This window comes from Mesoplodon bidens, assembly GCF_964165515.1.
Source record: "Mesoplodon bidens genome assembly, chromosome: 5".
Taxonomy (NCBI): domain Eukaryota; kingdom Metazoa; phylum Chordata; class Mammalia; order Artiodactyla; family Ziphiidae; genus Mesoplodon; species Mesoplodon bidens.
Genome location: NC_138161.1, coordinates 68,505,049 through 68,526,140, shown reverse-complemented (window position 1 = coordinate 68,526,140; position 21,092 = coordinate 68,505,049). Strand labels below are relative to the sequence as shown.

The window sequence follows — 21,092 nt, the reverse complement described above, 5'->3', positions numbered from 1 at the left end:
TAAGCGTTCGCATGACAAGGCTAACCAAAAGTTAATTCACTCTTAGTGTAGAATGTGGTAAATGTGCTCTGTGCTAATCAGACCACATCACTTGTGGTACCACGGTCGGTTATACTTGAATGACAATGACAAATTAGAGTTTATCAAGGGATTCACCAGGGAATAGTGAAAGTATGTCAAATGAGGAACAGTTAAAAGGCCTGGGATTAACTAACTTAAAGAAGAGAAGCCTACAAGTACCTGATGGCCCTCTGCAAATATTTAATGGCCCTCCCACAGGAAGACACATGCACTGTTGTTAAAGGGCCAGTAGTTCCAATAATTGGAAGTTACAGGGAGCCAGAGCTCAGCTTCAGATAATGAAGGACTTTGAATAGAGTGGTACAACCAAGGACTGGACTTTCTTGTGAGGTAATGAGCTCCTCATCACCAGACTTGCTCAAGCAAAAGTGGGGTAATAATGCAGAGAGACATTTTAAGAGAGATGCTTGAATTGGGTGGGTGGTTGAACTTCATAACTTTTAAGTTTACCTTGAAGCTTCTCATTCCATTCCCAGGAGGGAGGAAAAATAAGGGAGAAAACCTGGACACACCACCTTTCCCTGCCCCCACCCAATTCCATTCCTCTTATTTTTATTTATTATTTTTTTTTTTTTTGCGGTACGCGGGCCTCTCACTGTTGTGGCCTCTCCCGTTGTGGAGCACAGGCTCCGGACGCGCAGGCTCAGCGGCCATGGCTCACGGGCCCAGCCACTCCGCGGCATGTGGGATCTTCCCAGACTGGGGCACGAACCCGTGTCCTCTGCATCGGCAGGCGGACTCTCAACCACTGCACCACCAGGGAAACCCCCTCTTATTTTTAGCATAGTATATGGTAGGGTGCATTTAGAGGATCCCAGGGTCTGTGGAGGGTCTGCTGAGCTGACATGTGGTCTAAGGCTTCAGAAGAGATGGAGAACAGCAAGCACTCCTATAGTCCAGAAGGGTGGGGTGAAGATGGTGATAACTGACCTGGGACTTAAAAGTAGGTCAGATTTGGTCTCAGATCTGTCCTCTGGTGACAGGAACAGAGTAAGCTAGGGGTGTTAGTGCTTGCTGGAGAGAGTCAAGTTCTGTTAGAGCAGATAAGGCTTCTACCCAGTGCTCCACCTAAGCCCACTCATTCTGATACTCCCACTCCAGAGACTTGTCAGCCTAGGCCACTGCGTAACAGAATCTTTCTAGGAGAATTTCTGTCTTCCTTTCATATTAGCAATTGTTGATTGTTCAGAACTCGATGTGGTGGCTATCTGCCTCTGTCCTTGAAAGCCTTTGCAAGCTTCCAACAATTCTTCCCAGGACAGCCCTTCAAACAGATTCCTGAAGAAGTACCATCCTAGGCATGCAGTTAATGTGTCTCAAAAAACTGCTGCCTCGGGCTTCCCTGGTGGCGCAGTGGTTGAGAGTCCGTCTGCCGATGCGGGGGACACGGGTTCCTGCCCCGGTCTGGGAAGATCCCACATGCCGCGGAGCGGCTAGGCCCGTGAGCCATGGCCGCTGGGCCTGCGCGTCCAGACCCTGTGCTCCGCAACGGGAGAGGCCAGAGCAGTGAGAGGCCCGCGTAATGCAAAAAATAAAACAAAAAACAAAAAAAAACTGCTGCCTCCTGATGAACCACTTTTAAATGTTTGATTGAGTTTAACTGGATAAATATTTTATCCATATTCTTGAGGTGCACGCACATGTATAAGAACAGAGGCAGAACCCTGTGTTCAATGTTTCTTACTAGTATAAAAGTCTTTGGCAACTTCCTAAGCCACAATCAAATATAGTAATGTTATGACACCTGGAAATATGGGAAGGACCATGGTCTTTTTATAGGACAGTAAGAAAATCAGGCTGGACTGGAAGAGAGGTTGATGGTTGACTCTGGACAAATAATGGGAAATGAGTTTCTGTAAGCAGCGTAGGATAGCTTAACAAGGCCTAGAAAGTCAGATAAAGAGTTTATATTTGATTTGATAGAAAATTGGGAGTTTGGGATTAATAGTGTGGGAGCAAAAAAATTATGTAATGAAAATTTAAAGAAAATAATCCTGTCAGTGGCCTGAGGAAGGAGGCAAGGGCTGATATCAGGGTGATCAAGAAAGACAATGTTAAAGGCTTGTAGACCTTGAGATGAAGAGGCTGAACCAGCTTAGGGGCAGCAGGCATGACATGAAAGAATATGGGCATGAGTGATGCCTTGATGAAAACGTGAACACTTCCTGGTGTCTGGTGGACATGGGAGGTGATTGGTATGGATACATGTCACCCATCCTGAGCTCTGCTTTCCTTGAGCTTCCCCACCAGCCACATCTCCTAGCTTAGGCTGGATCATATGTCTGAGTTGGTTTCCAGTCTCTTCTTGGAGCAAATCCCTTTGGGCCCTCATTGGCAGAGAAGTTTCTTACCTAACACTGCCTTCCTTTCATTAGCTGTCCTTTTCCTCACCCATTTGGGAGCACAGTGTTTCCACACAGATATGAGGGGAGCAGTATCAAAGATGCCTAGGTACAAAGAAGAAATGTCTAGGCAGATTCATAAGGAGCAGGGGGATGCTTTTCTTCACTCCCCAATATTGTAGGTAACTAAAGTCTTAAAATTGAGTCCATTCCCCTCACTTACCCAGAAGAAGGAGCGTAACATGGCAATAGTAATTAGCTTTTCCAGTCTCCCAACAGCAAGTTTGTGTATGAGACAGATGCCCAGTTTCCCTAGTCGTATCTAGAATCGGACCTTTCTGAGTCAAGAAGCACTGCTTTTTCAAATTATCAATGGTTTTGGAAACCACTTTTCCCCTTTTGCCAAAAAATTCCTATGGGTAAGTATCATGCAAAGTTTTACAAGTTCCTCTCTTTGAGTCTGTAAACACCCAATCAGGAGCTCTGCCTGCCATGAATAAGACCCACAGAACTTACCAAAAGGCAGCCATGACAATTCCGGCAACCTAAGGGAGCCCCTTCCTGTTCTCTCAGAACCAGAATCATGGTCAAAAAGAGAAAACCAAAGTTTCAAGTGCACAATCTGAGGGATGTTCCCTTCTCCCCATTCCATGTACTAACCCTACCCTGGTGCTTGGAATTCCCAAATTACTCATTCCTTGGGTAAAGGCATTTTTTGAAAGCCCCTGTTAAAATGCAAATGCTATCTGGAAAGGAGAAATGTCTTTTGTTTTTAGCTATTAAGAGTTAAGTTTGGGCTTCCCTGGTGGCAGAGTGGTTAAGAATCCACCTGCCAATGCAGGGGACACGGGTTCGAGCCCTGGTCTGGCAAGATCCCACATTCCGTGGAGCAACTAAGCCTGTGCACCACAACTACTGAAGCCCGTACACCTAGAGCCTGTGCTCCGCAACAAGAGAAGCCACTGCAATGAGAAGCCCACACACCGCAACGAAGAGTAGCCCCTGCTCATCGCAACTAGAGAAAAGCCTGCATGCAGCAATGAAGACCCATCGTAGCCAAAAAACAAATAAATTAATTAATTAAAAAAGAGAAAAAAGTTAAGTTCAAGTTAATTTATCTAAATAGGAAATGGAACTCGGAAAGAAATCATATTCATGAAAGGAGGGAGAAGAACAGGGAATGGGACCTTTCCCATCTTGATGGGGAGACAGAAAGTGCTGGATACTTTTCTTCTTCTACATATATTCAAAATGGTGTCTCTCTCCCAAACCTCAGCCTAAGTATACTCTGATGTGCAGCTCAGAAGGTCTCTATATCAGATTCGAGATGAGGATAAGGGTCTAATAAATGGTTATATGCTCAGCCTAGAGCCCTATCCATCCTTCCTGGCCATGAAAGGTGAAGTGTCCCCACTTGCTTGGACTCTGAATGACTCCAGGAAACTCCCCACCACCTCCTCGCTTGTTTAGACATGTTTGCTCTAGTTCTGTGTCTTCACAGCTTCAATCTCCTGGCCCAGAGACCCCTAAACTCAACTCCCACCTCTATCTGATTTTTTTTTAAATAAATTTATTTATTTGTTTATTTATTTTTGGCTGCATTGGGTCTTCGTTGCTGTGCGCAGGCTTTCTCTAGTTTCAGAGAGCGGGGGCTACTCTTCGTTGCGGTGTGTGGGCCTCTCATTGCAGTGGCTTCTCTTGTTATGGGGCACGGGCTCTAAGGCACAGGCTCAGTAGTTGTGGCTCACGGGGTCTAGAGCGCAGGGTCAGTAGTTGTGGCACATGTGCTTAGTTGCTCCACGGCATGTGGGATCTTCCCGGACCAGAGCTTGAACCCGTGTCGGCAGATTCTCAGCCACTGTGCCACCAGGGAAGCCCATCTAATTTTTGAAGCATGGTATCTGAACCTTGATTTTTCTCCTAAGGAATCTAGCTTGGCTCACCCTTTCACCTTTCATGTTCTCTCCCCTCCCACCCTAGCCTCAATTTCATGAAATCCAGTCCTCACCTCCACCAGGAGGGGACATCTGTTATCTGGGATATCAGAGGAACCAAAATATCAAGCTCAAAGGCATAGTTATTGAACAGTGAGCACAATCACAAAGAACCATTTCTTCTCTTCAAAGCACTGTTGCTATATGGTCATTTTTTAGTGTGACTATTTAATTAGCACTGTTTTCCCACTAGGTTAGAAGCTTCAGGAGGACAAGGACCATGTCTTTTATGCTCCCTGTTAGAAACCCGGTACCTAGGATGTAGGAAGCATTCAATAAATGTATTTAGAACACACAAATGAGCAGAGATTTGAAAAAGCTTCCATTATAAACAGGATAGCTCATGTAAATAGAGTTAGTGGTATCTGTAGCAGCAAACAGAAGATATAATAATAAAACTGTGAACTTGTGCACATAATTAAATTGACTTATTTTAGTCCAGAGCCTGAGGCCCAAGATTGAGGTTGGGAGGAACAGGTCAACTCCTCAGTTATTACAATTTGAGAGGAGTGGGAAGTTCCCTTGGCCAAAAATTATTTTCACCTGTCTCTCCAGAGCCTTAAATAACTATTAGTGGAGGCGCTATTTTAAGCCTATTTGCAAATGCAAATATGTTCATGGTATACAGAACATGATAAACCACTGCCTGGGCTCCCTTTTGACCTAGGACTATTTCTTTCCAAATAAGCTATTGGTCTCTTGTGCCAAAAGGGGCCAATATTGGGATGGGGCACTTGGATGGGAGGAAGAAATGGGCAAAGATTTCTGGACAGGAGAAGGGAAAGGCCAAACAAGAAAGCAGAGGCCATTTCAGAGGGTGTAAGTTTTGTCCCCGTCCTCTGGACTTTCTGCTGGCACAAGGGGCTCAGTCAGGGCTAGCATACTTGGACAGTTTCTCCTGGAGCAGAGCTGCCTGTAGCCCCCAGCACTCCAAGGCCAAGAGCGGCTGCCAGTTGTTTGGTAAGTGGTGCCCTCTATTTCCTGCCTGTCATGTCTCTTAGCTCACCAAAGCAGACAAAGGGATCTGACTGAAAGAGACACGTTTTGATAATGTCCCACCTCCGACGTAGCCAGTCTGAGAATCAAGCCTGATGGTCAAAGGTTTTAAGCACGTACCCCTCACCCCTTCTTACCCACTCCCTTGTTGGCTGTCAGCCCCACCTCTGAACATCTGCCCCAGATGCAGCTTGATCCCGTACCATGCTCTCCCAGGCATACAAGCTTCATAAGAACATACCTGTCACAAATGCCCATCCACTGCAGCTCCCAGAGACCAGAGGCATAAGCCCAGTGGCATTCCCGAGGAACACAGAAACAAGGTATTAAGAATAAACGAAGAGGAGCCTTTGTGAGCTCCCCATACCTCCTAACACTCCTAGTAGAGAGAGAATGTCAGGGCTGAGGCTAGATCTCAAATGCAGAAAGGGGAACTGACCAGAGAGAAATAACACCACAGACAGTGGCAGTGTTCTCGCTGGTTCCAGATAACTTCTGCTGACAGGTGGGCATTTCCACTGATGAGAATGACTACAAATGCACTCCTGAGAGCGAGTGACTGTAAAGCCCTGAGGAAACCCCCTAAAGACAGCCCCGCCACAAACATGGCAAAGACACCTTCTCTGACAGATTACAGAGGTCTACAGGTAAAGAGTCAGCTCAGTTCAGCAAATGTTTTACTGGGCAGCCATGTGCCAGATACTGTGTCTGGCTCTGCCAGGTTGCAGGAGACAGTCCTCAACGAGAGAGAGCAGAGAGTCCCGGTGTTTCACCTGTCACCTTCCCCACAAAATCATTCATTGAGTACCACTCCATGGATCCTGCGAGAACCCAATGAGCCTACACAGCCCCTATTTTCACATTACCCTAATCTAATCCAAATTGTCGTAGCCTAGAATGTTTGTTACCTTGGTTTGCTATTCCTGGAAGTGGATGGTACTCTTGAGTCTGGGGAAAAGTCACAAGAAGAAGTACGAAAGTATGTGAATTCCAAGTGGATTTTTCCAACTCCAGTGCTTAGGCAGAAATAGGCCTCACATATATAATCCTGCCCCAAACGCATAGCTTCTTTTTCTGAACCCGATCAGACCCTACAGTGCCCTCTGCTCAATTTTGGGAGCAATTATGTGCCTCTGAGTCTGCAGCTCAGGAGAGAGGCAGCCCCCTCTGAGCATGCCTCCCCGCCTCTTGGAGGCTAGTTGTGGCTGCAAGGCTGGAGAAATTAAGAGTGACAAAGTGAAAACTGCTTGATGTTGTCTGGGTGGAGGAGGTCCAACCAAGCAAGGACGTGTGGTGCAGGGGAAGTAGTGCGGGTTTGGAACTGGTGGTCAGCCCAAGGGCAAATCCTGGCTTGAGCCACTGGACCCTGGGCAAGTTATTGAACGCCTCCCAGTCTCAGTCTTCTCATCTATGAATTGTGACTAGTAATAGCTTCCTTGCTGCGTTGTTGTGAAAAACAAATGAGGTCTTGCATGTAAATCACCCAACACAGAGCAAGCTCTGCACTATTTAGCCTTCATTACTACTTTCCTATCTTCTTTTTGGACTTTCCAATTCTCACTTTGACTTTTCCACAAAGATCTTCCTTCTATCACTGGAAAGGTGATGATCATTCTTCCCCACTACTTCCCCTCAGCCACTCTGTGTGCATACCTTGGCAACGTCATCCTTTACTCGAATAGGCCCCACCTGGGGTTTTCCTCTGGATTTTACAATCATATAGTTTTTAATTTGAAAGGGTCCATTTGGTTTCCTTATTGTAACACATGAAATTACCCCACCTATCAGAGCACAGGGAACTAATTCACATTCAACTTACTCTTCAAATTTTCTTCTCGTCCTTGTACTTAGCAGTCAAAATATAAGATTGACTAAATTGGAAAGTCCTGCTATCAAAATATTTGGAATAGTATTTCCCAAACTTCAGTCATTCTAGGTACTAGTACCACTTCATACCCATGTAAAATCTGTACTATTCTTTGTACAATATTTTTCTCTTAACTTACTTTAAGTGAATTTATTTTAAAAGGAATCCTTATGTCAATACTAAAAATTTTAAAAAGCAGTATCATTTGCCATAAATAAAGGATGAATAAAAATAACACGCCACACTGGACTTTGGAATCACAGAGACCTGTGTTCAAACCCCAGCTCCAATAGTTAATAAATGTGTGTTCTTGGGGAAGTTACTTAACTTCTCTGAGCCTTAGTTTCCTCACAGAAGTAATACTAAGTATCTTATAAGCTTGTTGTGAGGGTCAAATAGGATGACATATATACATATATATACATGATACCTAGCACAGATTCTGGCAGGTAGTAGGTCCTTTTTTAAAAAAGGTTTTTTGTTTTTGTTTTCTTTTTTCCATATCCCTTCTTTCATACATTTATTTTAGTTCTTGCTTAGAGCAGCCTCCTCCAAAGCTGTAACATAGAAGTGCAGGGAGATGAGACAGGCAGCAGAAATAAAAGATGATACAGTGTCATGGAATTCTCCTACTCTATGACTTAATTTGAGTTGCAGGGTTGTTTAAGGGACCTCAGAAGTCATTCCAGTCTCTCACTCAAGTAACGACCCCCCTCGATATCATCTCTGATAGATGGTTGTCCAGTCTTTGCTTTTTCACTAATATTAGAAAACTCACTACCTGATAAGACAGTTATAAGACAAAGGTCTTCTTCAGAGAAAGACAAATACCATACTATATCGCTCATATGTGGAATCTAATTTTTAAAAATGATATAAATGAACTTATTTACAAAACAGAAACAGACTCACAGACATCAAAAACAAACTTATGGTTACCAAAGGGGAAACATGGGGGGGAGGAATAAATTGGGAACTTGGGATTAACATACACACACTACTATATATAAAATAGCTAACCAAGAAGGACCTAATGTATAGCACAGAAACTCTACTCAATATTCTGTAATAACCTATATGGGAAAAGAATCTGAAAAAGAATGAATGTATGTATATGTATAACTGAATCGCTGTGCTGTACACCTGAAACTAACAAAACATTGTAAATCAACTATCCTCCAATAAAATTAATTAAAAAAAAGACAAAGATCTTCTTTATAATAATCCCAAATCTCTCACTCCTTACTCCTCACCCCCATAAGTACCATCTAGTTGTCCTTGACACGTTTTCTACAACTACCAGAATATATGTATGCGTGTGTCTATATCTATATCTGTATCTATATCTATCTAGATATAAATTCCTCCAAATAGTCAAAAGCAGATATTATAAATTTCCTTAATAGTCTCTTCTCTCAACTAAATATGGTCAGTGTCCTCAACTGTTCGTCATATGATTTGGTCTCTAGAACCCTAATCAACTTGGTGGCTCTCGCACTGGCACCCATCTCCCTGAGTTTGTCAACTGTCTCTTTGCTCACAGAATGAAAGGGGCAGTGAAAAGATCCCTTTTGTTAATGAGTCAGAGATCAAATTAGCCTGTAAATAGTTGCATTGGGAGGTTGGCTAACCATGATGTTTTTCACATGTCGAGTCAGATCACCACCCTCTGGCCCCATCTTGTTTGTGTATCAGTATTTGGGGCCAGCGTTCAGCCAATCGAAATTACTCTGAATCCCACATATGTCATCCATTGTAAATTAGCCATCCCTCCAAGCCTGTGCCACTTGAATATCTGATAAGGAGGCCTTACCAAGGGTCATCAGAGCCAAGGACAGAGAAGGTTCAGCAGTGATGGTGGTCAACAGTTTCAAATGCTAAGAGGTCAAGCAAAATGAAGATCAGTTCCTTGTGTTTAATGAGGAGGAAGTTGCTGGTAACCTCAGAAACCTGCCTTCTGTGTGGGGCTGCTTCCTCCACTGCCTCACTCCCAGATGCTCTAAGGTCTGAGGAGGCCAAGGCTACCAGGAAAGCAGCAGGAGGGGAGTGGCTTATAGATGGTGGCTGAGTGGAGGAAACAGATCCCTTCCCGATGTCCTTGCTCAGCTTTGCTCAAGAGATGTTCCTCTGGGAAAACATCATTAGGGTCCACTCTGGGAGGCAAAGCTAGAAACCTGTGGTATTTGGAAACAGCCAAACACTTAGCTGAATTTTCCAATTCCATTCATATTTGTTGCTTTATATAAATGGCTTCCTGTGGCCAGTGGTCAAGAGGCACTCTAAAAGTATTCCAGGTGGTGGTTCTGATACCGGATAAAATAGTTTCCACAAATAATTGTAGAGAAATGATTTATTGAAATGTTAATTAGTGTTTGTTTTCTGAGCTTCCTTGACACAGAGATTTTTGCAGAGAAGAAAGCAGAAGAGACCTAAAGTCAAAGGCACTTCTGGACTTTTGTGAAAGCCCCTGGAAAAGACAATACAGGTGCCCTAGAGGGTGAGAGACAACACAGAGAGTACTTTTGAGATGCAGAAGGAAGGGAGAGAGGGCAGAGGGGCATGCGGCCCATGTGTAGTGGGAATCAGGCACCACTCACACTGCTCCCAAAGAGACAACAACCTCAGGGGCAGTGGCTCATGCCTAGAGAGCCAGCCTCAGTAGGTGACCTCATTCCCCACCATGGCATGGGGCAAAGAGCTGCCAGACTTCACAGACCACTGTGGGCTAGAAAGTAAGGCTGCCAATGGCAACCAGTACAGACTAGGACTTCCACCACTTCTTAGGCACCAGGTAAACTTCCTGAATTCTGACTGGGCCACAAGAGGGGAAGGGCACCCCTGTATGATCAAGATGGAGTCTCTTGTCCGACTGGCAGAATGGGGGCTCAGAGTTGAGATTAAGAAATAGGAAAAGTGATCATCTCTTACACACTTGGATTCATGGACAGAAATTCATAGCCTACACATGGTATAATCCATGGAGGGGGCCCAAGATTGGACTGTAAACACAGTTTCTGAATTTTTCTTTATTTAGAAGTGATGCAGCCTAGGGCTGGGTCCTGTTCTTATTCCCAGCCTTGTCGCACAACCTCTAATAATGCAGGATGGTCAGCCACCCCAGCATCTGACTCTACTTTTAATGAAACTCTGCTGGGTCCACAAACAGGATTCCCTGACACCACCTGAGAAAGAGCATAGTACATTTGCTATGACATTTGCCTTTTACTGCTGTTGTAAAATTGTATTTTTAGAACCTTCCTCCTTAAAGCATAAACACACTAACCACGAAGAGAATGAAAAGACAAGCCAAAGACTGGGAGAAATATTTGTAAAACACAAATCTGATAAAGGACTGGTATCTAAAATGAACAAAGAACTCTTAAATCTCAAAGATAAGAAAACAAACGACTCAATTTAAAAATGGCCAAAGATCCGATTATACAAAGTCACCAAAGATATACTGATGGCAAATAAAGCATATGAAAAGATGCTCAGTTTCATATATCATTAGGGAATTGCTGATTAAAACAACAACGAGCTACTAACTACATACCTGTTAGAATGGTTACAATTCACAAAACTGACAGTACCAAGTGCTGATAAGAATGTGGGGCAAAAGGAACTCTCATTCATTGCTGGTAGGAATGCAAAATTATATAGGCGCTTTGGAACACAATCTGACAGTTTCTTATAAAACTTAACATAAGCCTACCATATGACCCAGCAGTCATGCTCCTAGGTATTTACCCAAATGAATTGAAAACTTATGTCCACACAAAAACACACATGAATATTTACAGCAGCTTTACTCATAATTGCCAAAACTAGAAGCAACTAAGTTGCCCTTTAATAAGTGAATGGATAAACAAACCGTGATATGTCTGCACAATGGGATATTATTCAGTGATTAAAAAATGAGCTATCAAGCCACAAAAAGACATGGCAGAACTTTAAATGCATATTGCTTGATGAAAGAAGGCAGTTTGAAAAGCATACATACTGTATGATTCCAACTAGATGACATTCTAAAAAAGACATAAACCATGGAGACAGTAAGAAGATCAGTGGTTGCCAGGGTACTTGAGGAGGGATGAATAGGTGGAGCACAGGGAATTTTTAGGGCAGGGAAACTACTCTGTATGATACTGTAATGGTAGATACAGGTTATTATAAATTTGTCAAAAGCCATAGAACACAAAGAGGGAGACAAAGTATGGACTTTAGTTAATAATAATGTATCAATATTTGTTCATTAATTGTAACAAATATACCACAGTAATGCAAGATGATAATAATAGGGGAAACTGTACAGTGTAGGGGGTATACGGGAATTCTCTGTATTATCTGCTTAATTTTTCTGTAAATCTAAAACTGTTTTAAAAATAAAATCTATTAATTAAACACAGACATGCACACTCATCACATGCAATGATTCCTGGTAAAGCAACCAAATGAACGATGTGACATTTTAGAGGGCTTCTAGACTAGTGGGTAAGAAATTAGCATGAATTTCACACTCCAGAGGTTCACTTCTCCATGTTGCACACTTATCAGATGCCATGCATAAAATGTTGCAGTGAAAAATCTCCAGTTTTGTGGTTCTGCCCTCTAGTTTGACATTTTCTGCATCTTTCTGGTGCAGAGCCATAGGTTTTTATGTCAGTTCCTTAGGTAAATTAAAGAAAAAGCCCCCGTTGTTTTCTAAGGGCCAGATCAATCAAAAAAAATAGCTTTCAGTTCCATGTTTCTGGAGGAACATTCTTAGAAATAAAATGTTTCTTTTTTCTTTGAGGGGGAGATACAATCTTGACCTACACTTAAAATAGATTTTATATAGTTAAACATCAGAGTCTTTTTCTCTGAGCCCAAATTCTGCAGCCTCAGTATTTCTATCCTACAAGTGGGTCGACAAGGTAGGAGAGACCCTCACCCTTACAACCTCTAGCACGGGCTCCCCTCCCATCCTAGGCTGGCTTGTTTGGTCTCCCTAGCTGCCCCTCCTTCTATTCACTTTCTCATGATGCAAATTCACACCTATCATTCATGCATGCTAAGAAAGAGGCCATGTGTATTGTTTCTTAACTTGTATTTGATCAGCTTCTGAACACCGAAACTAGGACCCAGTGATACACTTTTGCCTAGATGTCCTCTAAGAAGTCAGAAAGGCAAGAGGCACAAACAGTTGTTTTGCAAGATTCTATCAAGTGAATACAAAACATTCTTCTCTCAAAATCACACGGTGGCTTAATATTCAGCAGCAAAATACATCTATTTGGATTGAAGATTACATTAGCATGTATTGAAAAGTAGGTTAAGGAAAAAAACTGTCGAAAGGGTAAGCGTCAGGGTACATGCATTTTAGAAAAAGAAGTACTGTTGTACCGGAGATGGGGGTGGCCTTTAGATGAGCTCTTACTTTAGTGGTCTGGGTGAGTGAGGAAAGGGAGGAAGATGGAGCTGGGGCGACAACCCCAGCATGTGAGGAGCCAGCCATCCCACACTCAGGGTCTGAGAGGCATCGGTGGCCTGATGGAGACAGGGCAGAATGGGGTGGGGGTGTGCTACGACACACCCAGAATCAGGAGTTTCTGAGAAGTGTGATATCTACAGTGTGGTGAATGGAGATACTGCCTTGTTTGTCCCCATGGAACAAGGCCCTTCACTGGGGGACAGGCCCTAGGGACCAGCGGGGAACTGGACCACAGGTCAGAAACAAGGTTAAGCCAGAGAAGAACGGCAGCTTAAGGGAACCAAGGAATTCACAACTCAGTGGACAGAGACCAGGATTATACCAGCAAGATCACATCCAGAGCATCCCTCCTGCCTTGCCTGCCTGCTGAGTGCACAAACACCTCCTGGAAGGGCTGGGCAGGGCATCAGGGCTGGTGCCAGAGCATACATGGGAACTAGTAGTAACTATAGACTCTAGTGGCATCCCAATACACACATTTTATGCTTCACCTGTGTTCCCACTGATCTTTGTATCTCAGTTAACATTTCCCATTTTTCAATAATTCTTAAAAATCCACAGATGTAATTGCACCATTTGGAAGTTCTACTTTTTAATTTGCCTTCATTCACCAACAAATGCTTAACCAGCCTTGATTAAGTACAGGCCCTGGGCTGGTCCTGGGATCCAAGGTGAGCAAAAGCAGAGGGTCCCTGTCCTCCCAGATCCTGCAGGTGAGTGCAGGAGACCTACGCAATCTAATAATGTCAAGGTACTTGCCACCAACCGATTTTCAACATAAACAACTTCAGTTACATATGATGTCCTAATGATCAAATACCATCTTAAAAGCATGAGGCAGATTCTAACTAGATCATGTAGGCCACAGTTAAGAAAAATTTTCCAAGGCCCTCCATCTCAAGGATAGGCTCTCTGAGAGATATTTCATATTTTAAATGGTCTCAGTGTCTGCATGACCATTAGTCATGGGTGGAGCAATCGAGAGAGCTCACTTGAGGGAGGGGTAGATTCAATTCTATGCTCTAGCTATTCAGTGAGGTTTACAATACAATTTTACAATCCCAGGACTTTCTCTGATAGTTTACTCAAAAGATGGCCTATTAGTTAACAGATAACAAAACCACATAAAATCTTTCCAAGAGGAAGGAAATATATACAGTGGCAAGTTTAAAAATTGATACAATAAACTGCCAACATTGGTGATGGAACTTTTCAGAATCTAACGGTGAATAGCTGATTCCAAACTTACATCCTTTCAATCTTTAGCATTACCTGGGAACATTAAACCTCAGTTCAGAAGATTGTGATCTCTGAATTTAAAGGGGCCCCTTGCTTAATAGTATGCACTTACGCATTCTGAGAAACTGTCATTTCTTTCACAAAGCGTTTGACATTTGCCATTTCCTTTATAACCTCGGTTAGGAGAAATAAAATGAGGTAATATTCTAAATGTAAAAGATGCTAGAAGAGTTAAGTCCATGTATTTTTTGCTGTGTGCAGAGAAGGGAATATAATACATAACAAAACTGACACATTTTAACAAATGGCAGTATATTTCAAATTTAGGGAAGCACAAAGACCTGAGAAAGCACCTTTTTATGCAAAATATTTATATAGGAGTATAAATAAAATGTGCACTACAAAGTAAAATAAAATAGACTGGGGCATACAGAACACAACGAATATGACTAAGCTTGTTTAAAAAAAAGAAAAAAACCACTGGATTTTTTAAAGCTTCCATTTCACAGCAGGGTTGAGGGAGGGGGTACTTCATACCCAAAGGCTCACTTCCCTGTGTCATCTTTGTAACCAAAAGCAATGCACATAAGACTTCTGTGAACCCTTAAAATATGTATTTGTCAACTTGAATTTGCAATTTTCAAGTTGGTGGTGCAGAACCATAGAAGTGTAATTTTTGCAGTTCCCTTCACACACCTTTATCTGGAAAATTCTAAATGCCCACCACCACGCAGAGGTGTTGCTATATGAAAGAAATTTTCCAGTAAAACAAGATGTTGCTCTTCCTACTCTGCAGCAATGTCAGTAAAGCTTCTTTTGAAAAGTGCCTTAAATAGATTTCCACATATCTGGTTTAAGACTGAAAACAATTTCAAATAAGCCTTGCGCTGGTTAGCTACAGCTTTAATGTGAGGAGTTGGAATTTTTAAGAAGGACAGCATTTGTAAACCAGTTCCATCTTCATGTTTCATGGATTGAAGACAGAATATTGTATCTGTCATCACACTTGAGTTGCATTTTCACTGTGCATGGCCTATTTGCATACAAACAAAAGAGATTATTTTTAAAAGAGGTTTTCTGTGTTTTTGTTTTGGTCCTTTGGGATGACTGTGGTAAGAAGGGACCAAGCCATTTTCATACCTTGGATTTCACACGTGTTTAAGTGACCCCCTCACTTCCCCTTCCTCCCCACCCACTTCCAATATCAATGGCGGTCAATGTTAGGATCTTTGTCACCATTTGTCTGGACTATTGCAGCAGCCTCCAGGCTGGTTCCCTCTCACTATCCTTTACCCTACCATTATCTTTCATCAAAAACAATCTGATTATGAAACTTCCTTGCTTTAAAGACTTACTCCCTGTTCCTCATGGGCAGAAGTCACACTTACTTAGCAAGACACATGAGGCCCTTGGCAGCCTGAATCCAAGTTTTCTCTTCTGCTTTTGTCAGTCAACTCATATAACTTACCCTCTAGTCACACTTGAACTGTTCACTATTCCCTGACCCTCTCAAATCCTTTCAAGACTTTTTTGCCTTCTTTGCCTTTGCACAAACTGTTCCTTCTGTCTGGAATGCCTTCTCTGTCGGCAAAATGCTCCTCTTCCTTTAAGATCCAGATCATTCCACAGTTCACAGCTGAAACCTTTTTTTTGGCCATCCTTCCCCTCCTCTTTTCACAATATCTATATCTTCCTTGCTCCCAAATCACATTACTTATTCTTCCATTATAGCTATTTCCTCATTGTGCTACAATCTCACTGCTCATATGGCTCTCCTGTCCTGAGTTCCACAAGGGCAAGGGACATGTTTCATTCCCCTTTGCGTTCCTAGTGCTTAGCAAAGGAACAGGTCCAGTAAATGTTATTAAAGTTAATATCTGTTAGCTGATTGCTTATAAGCTAGGTGCTCTGCTAAGTACTTTAAATCTGTTACTTCATTTAATCTGCACAACAAACATACAAAGTTTTACAAGTGAGGGAACTAAGTTTCAGAGAAGTTAGGCCACTTGCTCAGGGACACACAGCTGGCAACCTCAAGGTTTTAGTGGTACATAGAATTGAATCTGTTTTAATTTCTAACTGATAATACTATGTGACTATCATTAGAATGTCAGATGTCAGCGTACTTTTTTGGTGTGGTTTGGCACTTTTTTGAGTACATGTCTCTACTCTGCCCCTTACTAATTTTGTGATGTTGAGTAACTTACTAAACCTCTCTAAACCTCAATTTCCTCATTTTTTTTTTCAATGGGGAAAATAATACCAAGCTCACACGGCCATCGTAAGGATCCAGGGACAACACCTATGTAAGTTCCTAGCCCTGTCCCTGTTCATCACAGCCATCACTGTTCCTTCCTTCTTTGAGCCACGCATTTCATATTCCTCCATTAGTTCACTTAATCCTTACCCTCTGAAAAACTGAAACTATTAAACCTTCTAACAGATGAAGAAACTGGGGCTTAGAGAATTAAGTAACCTGCCCAAAGTTCCTTTAAGCAGATGTTTTTCCTAAGGCCCCCCAGAACTGAATAAGCCCCTGATATCAATAACTAAGTAGCGTTTAAAGGGATCATTTTGCCTGTAAGTGTGAAAATTCAGCGGGAGGCATTAAAGAGCCTGGGTTTGAGCCTGTTTTCCTTTTTTTAACTTTTATTTTCTGGCAACCATGAACACTTAACAAGCCAGGGAATTCTCTTGGAAATAAAGTCTTGGGTGAGCCACTGAATGGGCACATTAACTTTTCTACTCCCTACTGTCTAAATTCTCCATGTTCCTCGAATTTCCACCTTCTCCACTGAGCTCTCAATCAAGTTCTCCCCTCGCTCCCAATCCACTTCCTTCCAACCCCCAGGGGAAGATCTTGGGAACACTCCCAACTCAGTCAGAAGAGAAGAAGATAAGTGGCCTCTGCCTTAGGGTCTGGCTTCCATAAGGAAGTGTCTTGCTGGGTCCACACTTTCAACCCCCTTAGCTTCTGTCTCCCAGATCTCACCTGTCTTGTTCCATCACTCACTTCTGTTATCTGAGGGTCTCAAAGGTGTTCTGTGTTTGCCACTTCTGACTTAGAGTCTGTACCCCCCCCTACTAGATGACTTTTTACCTTGATTTCATCCTCCTTAGCAGAGCAATGAAATCCCTATTTCTGCAATCCCACCAATCTAGAGGTAATCACTGTGACTATTTTGATGTATTTGCTTGCTATCTTGTTTCTCTGCATTATTTTCTTTATAATTCCATAGTCTTATGTTTTCTTCTGTCATCAAGAAGTCATCATCAACTTCACTTTTAGTTTACTTAACCATTCACCTACTATGAAAAATTTAGGTTGATTCTTATTTTTCATTATAGTAAATAATGGTGTAATAAACATTTTTGTGCACAAATCTGTTAACATCCCTGATTATCTAATTATATAGATCCCTAAAGGTGAAATTATTAGAACAAGATAAATAAGCGTATTTTTATGATAAAGAAAAATGATAGTTTATGTATCTTCTAGAATTAGAAGTGTAAATTTGAATATGATACCCATGATGACTAATGAGCAAAATCATCTTTATAAATTAAAAGCAGACAAGCAGAAATAAAATATTTGAGGTCCAAAAGGCTAAAAAGGGGGTTTCAAGGACAACCTCATAAAGACACTCACTTGATTACCAATCACAGGACAGGGTTTCATTTTAATGTTTTTGGCATCCTACCTCATATAAATATATTTTAGGTGGCTTTTTTGTTTGGCTTTCACCTTATTCACTTGCATTGAGCCTGGCCTTCTCTTATCTATAATTAGGAGGTCTATTATAGCAACTTTTTTGAGTTATAGGTAAAAATCCATTTGCTAGAACTGAGTCAGAAAAGGCAGAGCCAAAGAAATTTAAGACTTCATTTAAAAGATAGGAAATAACAGATTTTAAAGAAAAGAATGTGAAGCCTAAAATATTTCATTTTCACAAGACTTTACATCCATTGTAAATTCTTATAAACCTCATAGCATTGGTAAGTACCAGTAGTCTCATTTTACAGATGAAAGCACTGAAGCTCAGGGAGCTGGATAGCTTTCCCCAAGGTGACATCGCTAATAAGTACAAAATTACTTATTAACTACTTATTATTTGACACCAGCCCGACTGACTCAAAACGCTGGCACTTATCTAAGACACAATACTACCTACAGGCAAACGGAAAACAGACACCTTTGTGCTCCTGGGGAAACTCACACACTTCACTCATAAAAATATCACCACATTTGTTATATTTACCACTAAGCTGAGCTCTTTCAGGACAGAAATCATATTTGCTCGTCTTTGGTATATTTCAAATGTGTGGCATAGTGCCTGGAACAAAGGTGCTGAATGAACTGAAAAAATTACTTAGAACATAGAGAGATAGGCAGTGGCCAAGTTTGCTTGTATCTGAATTTTTAAGGCTCTTCATACAGCATCTTAAATTACTTTCCAGAAAAGTTATAGCCATTCACAATCCCACAATCAATAGTATATGAAAGTACCATTCTTCCTGTATACTCTGAGCATTAATACCCCCATTCCCTTATGAAATATAAATTATTAATTTGATAAATGAATATATCTCATTGGTGTTTGCACTGGCATTTCCTTAATACTTAGTGAAGATGAAAATTTTGTCTTTTAAAATTACATTTTAAACTGTTTATTTTGAAATAATTAAAGATTCAAAGGAAGCTGGAAAAAAGTGTACAGGGAGGCCCTATGTACCCTTCAACCAATTTCCCCCAATGGTAATGTCTTGTATAACACTAGTACAATGTCAAAATTAGGAAACTGACATTGGTTTAATCCACAGAGTTTATTCAGATTTCACCAGTTTTATGTTTTATGTGCACTCCTCTGTGTGTGTGTGTGTGTGTGTGTGTGTGTGTAGTTCTATGCAGTTTTATCACATGTGTAGATTCATGTTAACAACTGCCATTATCAGGATACAGAACTGTTCCACCACCACAAGGCTCCCTGGTGCTATCCCTTTGTAGCCACACATACCTCTTCCTTTCCCCACCACCCCTAACTATGGCAACCACCAACTTGTTCTCATCTCCATGCTTTTGTTGTCTCAAGAATGTCATATAAATGGAATCACACAGTAGCATTTTGGGATTGGCATTTTCACTTAACATTATTCCCTGGAGATTCATTCATGTTTCTGTGTGTATCAGTAGTTCTTTCCTTTTATTGCTGAGTAGTATTTCATGGTATATGTGTACCACAGTTTGTTTAATCATTCACCCAAGGAAGGACATTTTTCCCCTTAGTTTTTGACTATTAAGAATAAAGCTGGGGGCTTCCCTGGTGGCGCAGTAGTTGAGAGTCCGCCTGCCGATGCAGGGGACACGGGTTCGTGCCCCAGTCCGGGAGGATCCCACATGCCGCAGAGCGGCTGGGCCTGTGAGCCATGGCTGCTGAGCCTGCGCGTCCGGAGCCTGTGCTCCGCAACGGGAGAGGCCGCAACAGTGTGAGGCCCGTGTACCACAAAAAAAAAAAAAACCCAAAACAAAAAACAAAACAAGAATAAAGCTGGTATGAATATTCATGTACTGTTTTTTGTGTGAGGTTTTCATTTCTCTGGGATAAATGCCCAAGAATGCAATTGCTGGGTTATATGTAAGAAACTGCCAAACGGTTTTCCAGAGTGGCTGTACCATTTTACAGTCCCAGCAGCAACGTATGAGTGATCCAGTTTCTCTGCATCCTGCCAGCATTTGGTGTTACCATTATTTTTTACTTTAGCCATTCTGATAGGTGTACGATAATAGCTCACTATGGTTTTAATTTTCATTCCCATAACGGATAATGATGTTGAACATCTTTTCATGTGCTTACTTATCATCTGTATATCCTCTTTGGGGAAATGTTTTTATGTCTTTTGCCCATTTTGTAATTGGATTATTTGTTTACTGTTTAATCTGATAAGTGAAAACATCTCATTGGTGTTTCTTCAATGTCTACTGAAAATGAACATTTTTTTGTTATTTGTATATTTTAAAATCACTTAATTATTAATGGCATTGGATTGCTTTTGTCACTTCATAATTGTTGTTTTCCATTCCCAATTAGATTATAAAAATTGTATGTTGGCTTTTTCTTCTGTATCCTCCATACTGCCTTAAAACTATCAGGTTCTTGATAAAGATTTGTTGTTTACTTGGTTGAAAATAGTTGTAAGATGGAGGTGATGATCTAGGTTTATCTTTTGGGTACTTATTTATTTCAGGTTTTACCCCATGGTTATTTCCTGGCTGCTATTGACTAATTCATTTATTTCGCTAAATGTTCATTTAAAAAAATTTTATTAGATCTTTTAGTAGAGTCAAACCTGATTAATTTGATCCCCAATAATATAGAAGTGTGACATTTGCATTGCTTGACCAATAATATCCTGAGGCTACAGAAGGAAAATTTTAGACTCACTTTGACTTCAAAGCTTTCTAAGACAATGCTTTAATACTTGCCTATTCCAATTCTACTATGTTTTTTCCTGCTTATTGACCTAAGTTATAATGATCCCCCAAATTCCACTCAGGCTTGTTTTTTCCTTTACATCATTAGATTCACCACAGTCTTACAACATCCCCCTTACAACATCAGATTCATCTTAGGGTTCATCTCTGAGAAGCTTTGAAAAACACATTTCTTATGGCTTAACAAAAGGGAATGGAATCTATGTCAGTACCAAAAATCCAACATGTAAAATGACAGCTGCAGAAAGCAGAGGAGACTCCAGGTCTGGCTGATTGACTCTAGGGTGTCTCCGTGTGGCTCTTTATGGACAGCAGAGGTGAGTTTGGTTCAGTGAAGAGGTCCCCTTTCATCACCGAATGTTTTGTGGGAGTGATCTATCTGCTCTCTCTGTTCTCAGCTCTCTAAGATCTACCCCCTCTACTCAGCTGGGAGTGCTCCGCAAAGGTCACCACGGACCTCTGGACTGACGTTTTCAGTCACTCTCCTACTTCACCTTTCTGCAGAATTTGACACCATGACTACCCTCTACTTTTTGAAATATTTTTCTCCTCTTAGCTTAGGTGACCTAATCCTTTTTTGGTTCCTCACCAACCTCTCTGAGATACTTATTCA

General features: G+C 41.6%; 1 protein-coding gene across 1 annotated transcript in view; it reads right to left on the bottom strand.

Moving 5' to 3' along the window:
• Positions 1 to 5,686, bottom strand: part of CD86 (CD86 molecule) — a gene marked incomplete at its 3' end in the record, with an annotated part of 40,111 nt that extends 34,425 nt beyond the window's left edge. Inside the window, exon 1 of the mRNA XM_081234700.1 lies at positions 5,655 to 5,686. Within this exon, the coding sequence (XP_081090826.1) occupies positions 5,655 to 5,671 (17 nt within the window). The 5' untranslated portion in view covers positions 5,672 to 5,686. The remainder of the gene's footprint in view (positions 1 to 5,654) is intronic.
• Positions 5,687 to 21,092: the final 15,406 nt, after the last annotated feature.